General features: G+C 35.2%; 1 protein-coding gene across 9 annotated transcripts in view; it reads left to right on the forward strand.

Moving 5' to 3' along the window:
* Window positions 1-16,074, forward strand: part of LOC142345689 (uncharacterized) — a 70,195-nt gene that overhangs the window by 38,133 nt on the left and 15,988 nt on the right. For all 9 annotated transcript variants that reach the window (XM_075397925.1, XM_075397934.1, XM_075397933.1 and 6 more), the window contains 3 exons: window positions 2,233-2,778; window positions 11,087-11,300; window positions 12,768-13,072. In XM_075397925.1, coding sequence (XP_075254040.1) covers window positions 2,233-2,778; window positions 11,087-11,300; window positions 12,768-13,072 — 1,065 coding nt within the window. The remainder of the gene's footprint in view (window positions 1-2,232; window positions 2,779-11,086; window positions 11,301-12,767; window positions 13,073-16,074) is intronic.

Raw genomic sequence — 16,074 nt, forward strand, 5'->3', positions numbered from 1 at the left:
TTTTTTAAACTCTTATATTAAAGTATAGTGAGAAAACGGTGTCTGAACAAAAATTCGCTTTCTCGTTAGTGATTTTCTATTCACACGCGGCAATTTCACTTTTTTACTGTTTTTTCGGTTTTTTTTGGATCGGATTTTTTTTTCATAATGGTTTTCCCACTCCAGTCTTTTGTTTGAACCAAATTTCTTTTTTTGCTAGCGGTCTTTTGTTCACATGCTGCACTTTAACTTTGATTTTCAGGTTTTTTTAAATTTTTGATTGGGTTTTTTAGAAATGGTTTTCCCAGTTCACTCAGAATCCCTACTAGGTCTAGTCTTGTTTAGTGAATGAAAATTTGTTGAATTTTACGTCAGGACTTGTCCCGCTATGTTTTTTAAATTCGCTTTACCTTTTGATCACGTTTTTCGTTTTACATAAGTCACGATTTTCTGACTGCTGACTTACTTCACTCACTGTTTCAGCTGAATGGATTTTAATTTCTTTCATGCATTGAATTACGCAATGTAGTGAATTCGGTTAAAGTCAAAAGAGCAAAATCATTGTCCTTGAGAATTAGGTTATCAAAGGTCATCAGAGTGTTTGCTAGCTGATATCGGTATTAAGCCTATTAGCTTTCAGTTTTCAGTTTCGAAGCTGAATTAAGTATAAGTTTAGAATCTAACTGAACCTCTACGCCAAATTAGATCACTTTTTGACACTGAAAAAAAGAGAAAAAAATTCAGTCAATTGCTCTTCTTTTTTTTTTCTGTTTCAATACCGATGTGCATCAAGTGTGACAACGGCGGCTATTTTCCGGCAATCTGCCGGCTATGTTCAAAGTTAAGTGGACGCATAATTCTGATTTTAAAACTAGTTTCTGGGGTTTAAATGGCGACGAATTTTAGTCGCTGACCCTTTTTTCAGACGCCAATGACAAGGTTTTTGTTTTTTTTTTCTTTGATGTCACGCTCACTGTAAATCTGTTTTTGGTCATTCATTTTTGCAGTTTTTGATTTACTGAATTGGTTGTGTGACGTCATTTTTCACGTATTGTCAATTTTTGTTCAATCGCGTGAATAGTTTTTTGGTCTTATTTGACTCAATATCCTTTCTCATTTGTTTTTTTTTTGGGTATTTTGAGGTTAAAGGTCTACGAAGCTATCGCAGCTATTTTCTGGTAATCTGGCAGTTATGTTTAATTTGACTGGTAGACCGATTTACGGCAGTGAATTTTGCTCATAAATCACAGTCAATAATATAGTATGCCAATAAGCTGGCGAATGAAAGTGTTATAACTTCAGGTATTGAAAATGATATCAGCTGTTTCTTGAAGATTGGCATTGGAGATGTTCAGTCAAATTTGAGACAATTTTGTACAGAAATACATTTATTTACTAACTTTATTTACGATTATTTACTAAATTTATTTACGATTATCCGGGCGACCTTTGAGAACTTTCCAATCATCGTCAGACTTGATTGGCAAACCATTGTACTTAACAAGGCGCGCTTCGTGCTCGTTATCGCCGAAAAACTGTTTGGTCAACGCCTGTCTTCGAATTTTTGATAGCTTCCAACACAGGCCTGTTACAAAACCAAAATTAGAAACACAAAACTGGACTGACAACTTGTAGCTTTTGTATACCTTCTCAAAATTTGTATGTTAAAGATTTCAGTCAACTTTGAGCGAGGAACCTATAGATTCCGCAGTAAGAGCAAAATTAGAATTATAGTGTGGTTTTGTTTTTGTTGATGATAGTGGATAGAACCAGGGCGTGGCCAAATGATTATATTGCTAATTTAATTGTCCTCATTTTATAGAAAGATTAAAATCGGGGTGAGATGATAGAGGGGTTAAAAGATAGAGGGGTTGAATGATACAGGGGTGATAAATCGGTGTTAAATGATAGGGGGTTAAATGAATAGGAGTGAAAAAGCAGGACACCGAGCCAGGGGGTATATTAATTGCTCTCAATCTTATAAGTTTTAATCTTATAAGTTCAACCCCCCTCAGTCAACCCTGCCCCCCCCCCCCCTCGCCATCACCCCCCCCCCCCCCTGCCCTCCAACACACTTCTTTTGTCCACCCTCCTCCAGTTGTCGATTCGCAGAACCTGTAGCTCTGTTGCGTCAGATACGTAAATTTTATGAAATGTGCTGTTCGGGTTTTTGTTACTAAACCTCATATACAGCTTGCTTCAAAAGTAAGTATTGGGAGAGAACTATTTTTCCGCAAGTATTTTTTGTTTTAGTTCAACAAATCCAACATGAAGTGCCTCATATTCCCGGGGGCGGGAGGGACCTCAGCGTCTATCAAAGGAGGCTCCCTCGGCACCAACCCCGGATCAGCAACCAATAACCCCAACAGCGATCAACAACGCCAACAAAACCCTCATCACTCTTTACTACAATCTCAAAACATGCATTTAATGTCTTCCCTAGAAAACAATCAGCTGAACCAAGATGAATTTATTTGGGAAGCACCTCAGCTGAGTCAGTATCCCCCTCATTATCTACAAATGGCATCATCGCTACATAATCGAAGCTCTATAGAGGAAGGGCTGGATTTGAGCCAGCAAAATGCCGCGGGACAAAGTGGCAATTTGGGCAATATTAATTTCTCGCCCGAAAATGTTTCGCCAGCTCTGGCGGCTATGTTGCTCTCAAACCCCAATTTATCATTGCCGGGATATTCAGTTAATACTGCTGGTGGTGCAGTGAACAGTGGTAATGTACATCAGCAGCAGCAGCAGGGCGGTGGTCCCCAGAGCAGTGCGAACGAATTTGATTTAAACGCGGTTAGTGTCACACTTTTACAATTATTGATCAAATTACTTCGTTTTTCTCTCAATTTAGGTAACTTTAATAGGCACTTTTAAGGGTGATTTACTGTTAAATTGAGTAAAAATAATTTGGGTAAATTATTAAAAGTGGCGAAGTTGAATAAATTGAATTTGTGGACTGCAAAGAAAAGGTAAAGCATGATTGAATATGACTCATTATTTACTCAAGAATAAGGCGGCGTTATCTTCTTACCCGAAGGTATGGATATTTGTATTAAAGGCTTTTTTGTTTTAATACCAGATTAAAATCAGCATTTTGGGTGCTAGCTGTTTTTCCCCTCATTCTTAACGGATTTTTATATTGGACTGGGGCAATTTCTATTATGTGAATGAAAAAATCAATTTGAATTAAATGAATGAAATACTTTCATTGATTGGTGTGCAATAAGTTACAATGTGCAATAGAAGGTGAGTGAGTGTTGTGTCATCGGTTTTCTGAAGCTGTCAAATGATGGGATGATCAAGAATTCGAGAGAAATATGCAAAAAGAGGAGAGATAAAGAAGGCAGTCACTCGTAAAAGTTTAAAAGGAGGCTCGGTAATATGCATTTGCACATAATGTTCCGACCCCGCTCATCCATATTGTTGACCTAAATTTCGAACAAATAAGGAAGATATTGCAAACATTCACAAATTCACACTCTGTATGATTAAGTGACAAGGTGACAAAAAGAAAAAAATGGGGGAAGTTTAAAAGTACTTTGATGTGAAACTAAACAAATTTTCAGACTTTTAAACTGTTTATTATCATCAATTCAAATGATTAAATATGTTTATTTATACCTCCATAGGAACGAATTGAGACCTGCTTAGAATTTAGAATATCATAAGACTTAAAAACAACAACTACAGGCAAAGTTAAATTTTCAGTTTGGGAGGAAAAAATGTCGAAACCATTTGGAACGTAAGCCATTCACTATAGTTATCAATTAGGATCAAAAGAATGCCAATGGGACATTTAAGTAAAGTGATATTGTGACAAGGCACCAGAAAATAATCCAGTAGATTTTCAGAAATCATATTGTAGTATTGAAGTCATTAAACCGTTAGCATAAGAGTAAAACCGCTATTCATATTATTTTTTACTCTTGTGTAAAGAGGTTGGGACCTGTCGTTAATAAGACTAAGTTATAAATTGATAGAATTAAGATTCAAATTGTGAGGATGTTCAAAAGTTCTCTAATTTTTTCTTTAACCAATATATTCAACGTCATCAAAGCAAATAGCTGTCAAGTGCAAGCATTAGATAGGTGCTTTTCTACATCTTTAGGAAACAAATAGGACCTTTGATTTGTGAGACGTATTCTTGTGAAACCTACTTCTCAGTAATTGACAGCACCACAATAAAATATGAAAAAAGAAATTGAAATTGTTCCAAAACAGCGAAATTCACTTTCTAGCAGAAGGTGTATCTATTAAATATTGATTTAAATTAACGAAAAACCGATTTTTATTCCTGAACACTATCTTAAGAAGCGGAATTAGAATTAAAATTCAGATGAATTTACAAAATTTTGTCAACAGTTGTTGGGTCTTCATTTTTGTCAACTTTGGACAAAGAGAGCGAAGGAGCCATATTTTGTGCAAATTTTCATTTACGAAAAGCTGAATTTTTAGAAATGAGCACAAATTGTTGTAAAAGTCAGCTCCAAGACTTCAGTAATCCTCCTTTATCTTAAGAGGTGAAACTAATAACATTATCGTTAAAAATTTTAACAATTTTTGTTCAAAATTTGCGAAAGTTTGAGCGAACATTACAAACAATTTGAATGAAATTACGGAAATCAGTCGAATGTTCAGAAATTTGTTAAGCTCGATAGCGCCTTGGATAAAATGGTAACCAAAAGCAGCTCTTTTATTTGATATTCCACACTTGATGGGATTTATTATGAAACCATCTTTACTTTCTACAATGAATATATCGATCGGCCAGAATTGACTGAACGAAAAAAAAACCCATTTGAGTATATAGTTCCTCCCCCACAAGTGGGGTCGGAACAATAAATGCAATGAGAAACTTTACACTGTGCTGCACAGTATGAACAGAAATGGCTGTAAGCTCTATGAGAGCGTTACTTAACTTCAGGACCAAAGATACGGAAACTGGCCGATGGGCAGTGTTAACTTAATTAGCATTGAGCAGGAAAAAATGACGGATATCAGAATTACAAATTACTGCAATAATCCCGTACAACACATTGACAAGTTTATTTGCTTCTTTAAAGGATCTTGCAAGCTGTGAGTTACAATGAAAGAGTAATAAATATCTTTAAAAACTTTAAAACGAGGATTTGGAACTCTTTATTGCGGGCAAAATAGTTGGAGAGTTTTAAAGAACTTTAGTTTTCATAGAAATTTTATTTAGCAACGCTTTGTTACCCAAACTTTTTGTGATTAATTTGGAGTGATTTTAACTAAACTTTGGATTGTTAGATTTGATGACGTTTTGCAAATATGCCGATGAAAATGTCGATCAAAATTGTACTGTGTTGATATTTGGTTGAAAAATCTCCCCGTGGTAAACAACTTTCGTTTCAGGTTTCGAATTGAAGTCTTCTTAATCAATTCAGATGGAAATATTCGAGTTAATAATGAGCGCAATATTGTTGTCATCTAATATCTTGATGATATGAAATGTTCATATCCAAATAAATCTGATAACATAAACACACTGGCAGGTATTAGTCAAGTAATCAGTATCAAAAAATAATTTGACCATATCTATTTCAAAAATACATTGAAATGAATTACAGATTGAGTTCAATTGTTTAATTACATAGAACACGGTCAGTAGGCTTAAAACAAAAACTTGATGCCAAGGTAGAAATCGTCTGAAATGAGTTAGAACCAATGATTGAAGTAATAATGTTGGATTCCGAAAGTATTCGGCAAAATACGACAAAAAGCACATTCACGATGAATCTTGTAACAAAAAATGATAACCCTGTTTGAAGAATGGCCCAAAAAACGTCAACTTTCAGCTAAAAATGGGCTGGCTGGATCCTGTCAAATTACCTCTCAATCCGGGCTGATCACCATAAATGATTCTTGGAAACCATACGTAAGACAAGTATGGTTGTATGGCTTCTTTGATACCATAAATCAGACCGTAAAAAAACAAAGGTGATCTGAAATGACGTCATTTGGATCACGTAGTACATCGAATATATCGTAGTTGCCATTGGCCTTCAACAAAAATTTTTTTCTAGGGTGTTTTTAAGTGTTATCAATAGCAGCATAGTATTGGCGAGGGCTATTATTGCTCTAATCCATTATTCTGATTGAATTTGGCCTTCTCGTTTTACGATCCAAAAAGCAGCAATGATATTGTTCACTTTATCCAACAGTTCGTTCACACGTGTATCGAGTGATTTTCGAGTCGGGATTAATGGTGAAATCGAAACATAAAGTGGCTAAAGTTATAGTACAAGAAATTTTTTCAGTGCTTTTCAAATAGGGCGATAAAACATGCTCTAGACAGTTTTAATTTTCGCAATATCCGAAATATCACGGAAAATTGACTCCTTTTCCCCCTAATTTCTGAAGAGATAACTGAGGTAGTTTTTCTCCAGAAATGAGTGTTCAATTGAGCGTTACCAAGTTTAATGAATGGCGTTTTCGAAACCTGATTGTTTACCGATTCTTTGTTTTACGTTTTTGTAGTAGTTTCCAGATTTTAAAGTCGATTTTGTCGTAACATTTTTTATATAGAAATACTGAGTTGTAAATTTGGAAAACCCTATTTCATTTCTTGGTTTCGTTTGCTGATTTTACGTATAACGATACAATATGAGCTGATACGAATATGATTGGAGTTGGTTGCGAATTCAAGTATTTGTTCCTTAAAATTCATAAACGGTCAGTTTTATTATTACCGAATAAGTGTACCTTAATTAAACCTTCAAGCCTTTTAAATTTACCCTGTTTTGCTCTCAGAAATGTAGTCTTCTGTAAAGGCAACAGACAACTATTTATGTTTAATTGCTCTCAAACGAAGTTTGTAGCAATTATATTAGTCCTGTCGGTCTTTTTTTTTTATGCGATTTTTCGCTTGACCAATTTTTCGTCTGACGCTTTTGACTTTTCGTCCTCAAAAACGGGATAAACAGGTAGCGCCCAGCGGGCATTATGTGCTCTTAGAGCCTTTCAGGTCTGTTTCAGCTCAAACTGTCTTGGAGACTTATACTTATACTTATGGTGTGAGGGGCGGTTCTTAGAGGTTGACACCCCCCCTTTGTTGACCCCCCACCCCCACTATTGGCTCCACCCCACCCCCCCCCCCCACCGCGCTTTTGTCCCCCCCCCCCCACCCAGTGCTGCCCCCATCAGCCCCCGGTGCACCCCCCCCCCCCCCCCCGTGGCTAGCTACTGACCAAGCCAACCGCTCGCCGGTCGTTTGAGAGCAATTCGCCCGACGTTAGTCGGTTATGTTTATTTGATTAACCAAACCAAGGCTATATTGATCCTAGCTGCTCTATTTTTGATTTTCTTGAGCGGCCATCTAATGTTTTAGTGTAAACTGTTGTTTGGGTTTGTATATTGGGGGTTGTTCTGTGTTACGAGCAATAAGTTTGAAATTGTTCTTTGGTTACTTTTCAATCCTTGCTGGCGGGTTTTTGACAACTATCTAACTTTAATTTTGGGTGAATGTTTGTTGACAAAGTATGCACAGGCTAAAACGTGAGGCTATTTTATCGGAGCTTATTGCGAAGATTTTGTGCACGTATTCCAATGTAAGTGATTTTTAAGGAGCACCTAATTATCTGTACCTAATTCAAAGTCTTTTCAAATAGATAATTTTTGTTGAAATGTGTTCTTTCTACGATTCTTATTGGATAAGTTTTCTCATTATCATAATTTTCCACGTAAAGCGAAAGTCTTTGGAACTGCAGTTCAATTTGTAAACTTTATGAAATTTGACAGTAAAGCGCAGAGTAATTGGTTGAAATGAAGTTAGCCAAATTAAGCTGAGATCAATAATTTCGAGTGCATTTAGATAGTTATGAATTGCTTTTACATATCTGATATTCAGCTTTCCCAACCCGTAATAATTTTTAAATCCATAGATCTATCTACCTATATCTATAGTCACAAGGACACCGTTGCAACAGAGAGCATAAATTATAATAATGTAAGAATGATATCTTGTCTTAATTGTTTTTTAACATTTTTTTTCAAAAATGGGAAAATATATATGCAAGTCTGCCTTTTTTCTGCAGTCATATTTTCACTTTTTGTAGCCCCTAAGAGCTACTTTTGATTTTTATAAAATAAAAACTGATAAAAATTATCACAGGTTGAAAAACGGGAGCTGTTCAAAAAATTGAAGAAAAATAGGATTTCAACTAAATTTCAATAATTTAGTTGTGATAAAAATTAATTATTTTAAAAATATTGGTTTATACACATTTTTTCAAACAAAACAAAATGAAAATTCTGGTGTAACTTCTTAAAAATGAAGTATTCAAACACACAAAAACTAAGAAATATGTGTTTTAACTTTTCATGCGTTCTTTCTGTTCCTTGTAGTTACTGTTTTAAGATTTTAATTAAAATTGTTTGTAGTTTTTCTGTGTTTTCGTTTGCTCGAAACTGAATTTAATCGAAAAACTCTGATAGTTGTGTTAAATACGAAAACTATTGGAATAAAATTTTCTAGAGAGCGAAGAAAGACAAAACGAAATTGAAATACTTCGTTCGTCTTTTGGCTAGTATCTCTCGCTTTTTGTGTGCAATTCAGGACATCTTTTTTAAAAGGTGTTTGATTCAAAGGTGGCGGTATTTGAACATTATCATTTTTTGGATTTAAGAGATCCCATGGTTGTTTGAAAATTGATTTATTGGAAGTTTGCAGTTAGCCACAAATTGGATATCTGAGACCGAAACAACAGAAAGTGTAAATTTTTGAGACAACGGAAAAAGCTTTTTCCGTTGTCTCAAAAAATTATATTTTCTGTTGATTAATCCAGATGCTTCAACTGACTTTCTTACTTGCTGACTGTTGATTTCAGTTGACTGCAAATGTGAAGCAGTCAGTAGATTGTTTTATTAGGTAACAAATAACTCAAACAAGGAGGCCCAGAAATGTGCGTTTGCTTGTAATGTTCCGAACCCGCTCAACCACGTTTTTAATTGAATTGTCCACCAAATGAATTGACAGAAAATTTTCAAAAAATCACATATTGTTCGAAAATAATTGGTGTATCCACTTAAAAAACCACTTTGAGCTCAAACCACTATCAAAATGAAACAAAAAGACATTAGAGGGCCATTGTTATCTGTCATTAAGGAAAGTAAGTGTCATGACCAACAAAAAATCAATTAAAAATAACAAGCTTTACTTGCAACCAAAACTCATTGTCTAGCTGTTTTAAAAAATATTGAAGTCAAAATAGCATCAGATAAAAACTTAACTAAACCAGATGACTTGCGATTCACCAGAAAAGAAATAGGACCTTTTTTAGAATAAATAACAAGTAGACATAAAACAAAAAGTGCAAAGTATGTTTACACTTGAAAACAATTAACTTCAAAGTCATGAAAGCCATTAGCCATCAATTGAAATCGTCCATTGGCTTCAGTTTTTCCTTCGTACGACAACATTGAGACTCCTCAGTAACCAGAGTGTCATTCAACTACCAAAAGAAAAAACAAATACAGGCAAAAATCAAAAAGTCAATTCAATTTTGTGAGCAAACGGTGTCGAAGCTTATCGAAATCACAATCTATTCACTCAAATTATTGAATATATTCAATTTCGGATTCTTTCAATGCCATTAATTTGATATCAAATTTGTCATTTTTATGCTATTAATATGATGATCGTAAAAGACAGCAAAGGGAACCTGAAAAATTGGAAATTGTCGAAAAAAATTGAACAAAAGTTATGAGAAGTCGTAGTATTGTCGTAGTTTCATAGCTAAAGACCGCTATTCAAATAATAAAAAGCAATGAAGACTACATTATAGTTCACAGAAAAATGAATACGACCCCTCTTTTGTTGAGACTACGCTAAAAGGCGGACGAATTAAGATTGAAGGTGGTAAATAAAAAAAAACTTTAATAAAAAACCATATTTTTTGAAAAACAAATCTTTCAATACCGTAAAACATAGCAACCGTCAAATTTCAAATTTAAAACGGTAAATATATTAACGGTTTTAGTTTTTGGGAAGCCAATCGAACATGTTAGTGAAACAAATACAGGTAGAACTCAAATTTCACAAAAAAATTTTACGCAAACGGCGTTAAAGCTAAAAAACATGCTTTGCAATGAGATTATCATTTATGCTCATTGGCCTTCCTTTCCAAGTAAGTTTGACTTGACACAAATTCAGGCTTGATTTGAAATCATTCTGGTTTGAAATATAAAAAAGTAATAAAGGCAAAAAGTTTTGCAAAAAAATAGACAGCGCGCGATTACAATCCGAATAATTTTTGAACTATAAATTTCCACAATTGGAGCAAAGCTAGTCCTGCTCCTGCTGATTCTCCATTAAACTAAAAACTAACCAAATGTTACCGAAATAGCTAATGTGACCAAAAACTCTATTTATGAAAAACAGCTAAATTTGGGTACTTATGGATGGATATTAGCGAAGAACCATTAATATATCAACTGAATTTGTCATAAAAACCATGAGCTTGAAACAAGTTTTTTCTTCAGAAATAGTAAAATATACTTTTGGTTCCAGTCTATGCTTGGTTTAAAAGGGGGTCACAGAGTAACTGAGTTGGCGTTGATATCAAAATTTCAATAACTGAAAATCTAATCAAATTCAAGTCAAATCAATTTAAATATATAATTAAATTAAATTCATAATTGAATTAAAGTTATCTGTGGTATGAGAAATTTCTCCTCCGATAGTTCTCCCAGAGTCCAATGGTTCTTATCAAAATCCAATGAATATAAAGTTTTACATTCCTGGAAACTAAAAATTGCACGATTCGCTTGATTAAAGAATGGCAGCGCACAAAAAAAATTGATCAATATTCCATCCTTCTAATTCGAATATCACCACACAGATTGTTGAAACAGTTTTTGTTATGATTTAAAAACTTTATGATTAAAAACTAATGCGTTTCATCTTCCACGTGAAAAACAATGGTTCTGCGTCAATCAAGACGTTAAAAAAGATGTTGACTTACTCATTTTGGGCAATTGATGTTCTCTAAATTTATATTTGTCACTTATCTCACAGATAGTCTTCAACTAACGTCGATTGCAGCTAGTAAAAATATTTTGTGAATTCAATTTGGTTTAGGATGACTTCAACCCTACATTTGGTCCGCCACGTGTGCCTCTGAGACGTCCAATATCTTCCTCGCCATCCACGAGGGGAGGGGGCAAAACTGGTGGCAACTCCACGACTACCACTAGAAGTGCTGCTCACGGAGGCAGGCCGCAACCATCTCCCATGGTACAGCAGAGCCAACAACAGTCTTGCGGTGCTAACAGCCAACCTACTAACCAACCTAGTAGGTCACCAATAATAATAGTAATTTCTGCCTCTAAGAGTTGTGAAAATGACGTTCTTATTTTTCGCAACGTGAATTGAGTTTTTCCATTTACGTTAATAATTTTTTGGTCACACATGACTTCACCCTCAAAATTATTTACTTAATAAATACTTCAAATTAAAAATTTTAGATGGACATTTTAGCTAAACCGAAGATGTGCATACATAGTTCAAGATCATTTAAGGGTGGCTTTTAGAAGTAACTCATTAGTTTGACTTTCCGGTTTTTTCCCTAGTTTTTCTTTTGACTTTCATTAGTTTCTCCGGTCTAGTGGATTGAGTAGGCTATAGTAATCGTTTAAGCACGTTAAGACAGTGTTTTAAAATTTTTTAATAATTAACCCAAGTTTTATGGTATTTTTTCAGCTACCTCAGCGTTTTTTGGCCTATGTTTTAGTTTATCTCATTCATTGGAAATTTAAATAAGTAACTTAAGTTACCAAATGATTGCAGTTTTTCTGGTAGAAAGCACTTTTGTTCGGAAAGATGAGGGAAAATAGATAATTTTTGTATCAATTTTTTGCCGATTCCTTGCATTTTTTCATTTTTTCAGAAGTTTTTGAGCACCTGTAATGGCTTCCCTAATTCTGTGTTAGCTGTCTGATGTTTTTAAACATACAGCGAAAAGATTTTTGTTAGGTGTACTTGTTGGTAACAGTTAATTGAAAACGTATTTTTCTTAAGCAACCATTCCTCGACTCGTTTCAGGGACTTCAGGCTATGTTTGTTAAGATCTGTTCACCGATTTTGACCCTTTTTGACGTCAAATTGAAGTGATGACTTCTGTCACGCCAAATGAGGACCTAGAGCGAAAATTCCAGTGGCTAATTTTTTTCACCTCTCATTTTCAAGTAGAGTGAGAAATGGTGTGTCAACAAAAATTCGGTGTTTTGTTCACTTGCGGCCTTCTGACTTCTGTTATGTTTTTGATACGACCATATGACCTCGCGCTCTCTTCAAATCTGCCTGCAGTTTATTCATGCCATTTCGACTGAATTGCTTTATTTTTCACTCTTAATGGAGCGAGGTTTTTATTGAATAAGTTTGTGGTTACTTTACTTACTTCACTCCCAAAAATGACTGTCCTCACTTTCAAATGACTTTTCTTTACTTCAGCTCAAGAAGATAAGGTCAACTGAGTGTGTGTCACACTAATTGGAGTTTATTTGAGAGCAGCTAATAGAAGCAGCAATAAGTTCTCAGTCGAGATAACATCTCAGGGATTAAGGAAAGAGGTTTTTCATTCTGTCTGTTTTTTCTATCCTTTTTTTGAGACTACAACAGATCTACGAAACTATCGCCATGTTTTACTATTGTTTTTATTTGTATTTTTAGATAACAGTCTTTGCTGCTTGTTTGAAAGTCTTAGCTGCTTGTTTCTGGCAATCTGTCAGCTATATGTTTAAAGTTTTGTTTGTTGTTGCAGCCTGTATGTCTCCGATTGCCTTCAACCAACAGCTTCTGCAACAGGGTGTCACCACTCAGCACTTAATCAACCGCCACTCAAATCAGCCCAATGAGGTTCTCAGCGACGATGCTCTGTGTACAGGAATTGCCTCCATGGCCATGTCATCAGGCGGCGGTTCGGTGCCCACGCATGGAGGTTTCGTGGACTACAATGCAATGGCCAAAGCAGCTGCAAGGTTGCTGTATCATCAGCAGTTGCAGCAACAACAGCAATATGCAGTTGCAAGCGCTCTGCCTAAGCACGAATCCCCACAATGTGAATTGGTAAGTTAGAGAAACTCCCTTCAAAAATTAACTCGTTGCCAGAAATAAATCTGTGTATGTTAACTTTTTTCACTGGGATCCGTAATTGCTCTCTAACGAAGTTAGAAGAAATTATTAGTACTGTTGATCTCTTTAAATCGGATTTTTTGTCCGATCGTTTTTTCTGATCGAATTTCGCCTGTTAGTTTTTACATGTCATTGCTTTTCATCTGATCGTTAGTCTAATTTTTTTGATTAAATTATTAAATAGTTCCAGATAAGTTAATATATAATTAAGTTTTGCCAATGATGGAATCGATGATATCGTCCAGACGGAGAACAGCCTGGATAATTAAACTGATATGTGACAAAGATTCTGAGCCAACTCCCCTGAAGCACCACGGAGCAACCGGAAAATTACAGTTGATGAGATTGTTAAAGCAAAAATTCAAGTTTTTTCAATTAACAGTGGCATGAGCTATGATTAATTTGAGATATAAAAATAAAAGCCATTCAAAGCGAAAATCTCCTTGTGCTGATTATATCCAAAGTTACACTATGGTATCAAAAGTCACATACACCCGGCGAATTTTCAAAAAGCGCCACAAACGTCGAATAGTACAAAATTTTGAGTTCAAATGAGTTCTCTATTAACGTGTCATTGCGCCTTTAATTTTTAAATATCTACTTTTTCAGTAGCGGAACTGTGTCACCTCCACTCTCATGTATATAGTATAAAGCAACAGTAGAAAGACATAGAAAACTGCAGTCATAAACATTTAATCGAACTCAAACTGAGCAAAAAACTTTAGAAATCTAAATATGAGAGACGAAACACCAAAACACGATTTGAAACTTTTTATTGATAGCCGCACAGCGATGGCTGGGGCTATTATTGGCCTTCTCTTGGGTTTTTACATTTCAAAGAAATTGAATTGTATTGGGGCGCTGTCTTTTTTTTAAGATCTGTTCACACATTTTCATGATTTTGGAAGTCAAATTGGAGTAGTGATTTTAATCACGCTGAAACAGGAAGTGGAGCAAAAAAGCGAATAATTTTGCGGCGTGAAATTTTTTCGCTCTAAATTTAAAGTATAGTGAGAAAACCGTGTTTGAACAAAATTTCGCTTTCTCGCTAGTGGTTTTTTTGTTCACATGCGGCATTTTCTTTTTGATTTTTACAGTTTTTTCGATTTTTTGGATCGGATTTTTTTCTAAGTGGTTTTCTCAAGCCATTCATAGTCCGTTCTTGGTCTAGTTTTCTGTTTAGTCAATGAAAATTCTTTGAATTGTACGTCAGGACTTGTCCTGCTGTGTTTTTATTTCGTTGTCGCGATTTTTGTTACCACCATATGACGTCACAACCAATTCAAATCTGGTTTTTGTTCATTCGTTCATGCAATTTCAACTGAAGTGCGTGCGTGACTGAAGTGCGTGCGTGCGCGATTGAAGTGCGTACATCATTTTTCGCTCTTAGTGGAGCGAGTTTTTTTGTTCATTCGCGTGATTAAATTTTTGGTCACACTTGACTTACCTCACTCACAAAAATGACTTCCTTACTTTGAAGATGACTTATTAATTCAAAGAGATAAGATCAAATGGGTATGTGTCACTCTAAATGAAGGTTATAAGAGAGCAGCTAATAGAGTCAGCAAAAACTTATACAGATTTTTAATCAAATTTTAACATATCAGCCTTCAATGAAAAGACGAATTTTTTAATGTCTTTTTCAATTTTTTTTGAGACTGCAGATCTACGAGGCTATTGCGGCTACTTTCTGCAATCTGCCAGTTATGTTTTTAAATGTTTCTAAAGAAGTATTTTTGTAATTGTTGCTTCTAAATTGTCTATAAATTTTAATTTTCAATCGAATTCAGATAGGGTCGTTTTAATTGCTCTCAAACGACGTTTGTAGCAATTATATTAGTCCTGTCGGTCGATTTTTCGCTTGACCGATTTTTTGGCTGATCCATTTGACTTTTCGTCCTCAAAAACGGGATAAATAGGTAGCACCCCGCGGGCATTAAGTGCTCTTAGAGCCTTGCAGCTCTGTTTCTGCTCAGACTGTTTGGGAGACTTATACTTACGGTGTGAAGGGCGGTGCTTAGAGGTCGAAGACCCCCTCACTGTTGACCCCCCCCCCCACTTTTGCCCCACTCCCGCCTCAGCGCTGCTTCACCCCCACCCCATTGTTGCCCCCGTCAGCCCTCCGGTGCACCCCTCCCCTTGTTTGATAATAAGTTACTGACAATTTTTTATTGGCCATGAAATTCTTTTCAATTTTTTAATATCACAAATTTTAGCAATTTTTTTGATAAAACTTTCAATTTTTTCAAGTTTTTAAAAAAAATTGTCATTTTTAGGTGACTCTAGCCTCAAGAGGCAACGAACTTTTGGCTTTTTTCTATACAAAACTTGCCATTTTTTCAATTTTTTTGACATTTGGTTTAATTATTCAGGTTTTTTCAGCCTAAGAGGCCAGAAAACCCAAACGTTAGAGTATGGTAATAAGTTACTGGAAGTTTGTTTTGGGCCATTGAATAATTTTCAACTTTTTTAATATCAAAAATTTTTGTCATTTTTAGAATTCTTCAGGCTGAAGAGCCAAGGAACGTCATCTAGGGTTTTTAATAGTTTGCTGCATATTTTCTAGATGTAATGGAATGCTTTTCAAGATTTTAATATCACGAATTAAAGCAATTTTTTTAAGAATTATTTGGTAATTTTTCAAGGTTTATGAATATTTTGAATTTTTATGATTTTTCCAGGCACCAGGGGGGGGGGGGGGCAGGGACCTCCTCCAACGTTTTATAATAAGCGAATGCATAGGTTCTAATCGGTTCTAATAAGCTAATGCATAGATTTTAAGCTGATGCATAAATATCGATTGCTAATCGGACGTCGGCTTGGGCCAAATTAAACCAATTATACTTAAGAGAGAGGAGTTTCTAATGCATCTAATAAATGGATTCAAAAGTATACAAGATGCTGAAAATGGTTTTTTACTGCGGATGTTAGTAAAT

This window comes from Convolutriloba macropyga, chromosome 9 (genome assembly GCF_964194025.1).
Source record: "Convolutriloba macropyga chromosome 9, txConMacr16.3, whole genome shotgun sequence".
Lineage (NCBI taxonomy): Eukaryota > Metazoa > Xenacoelomorpha > Acoela > Convolutidae > Convolutriloba > Convolutriloba macropyga.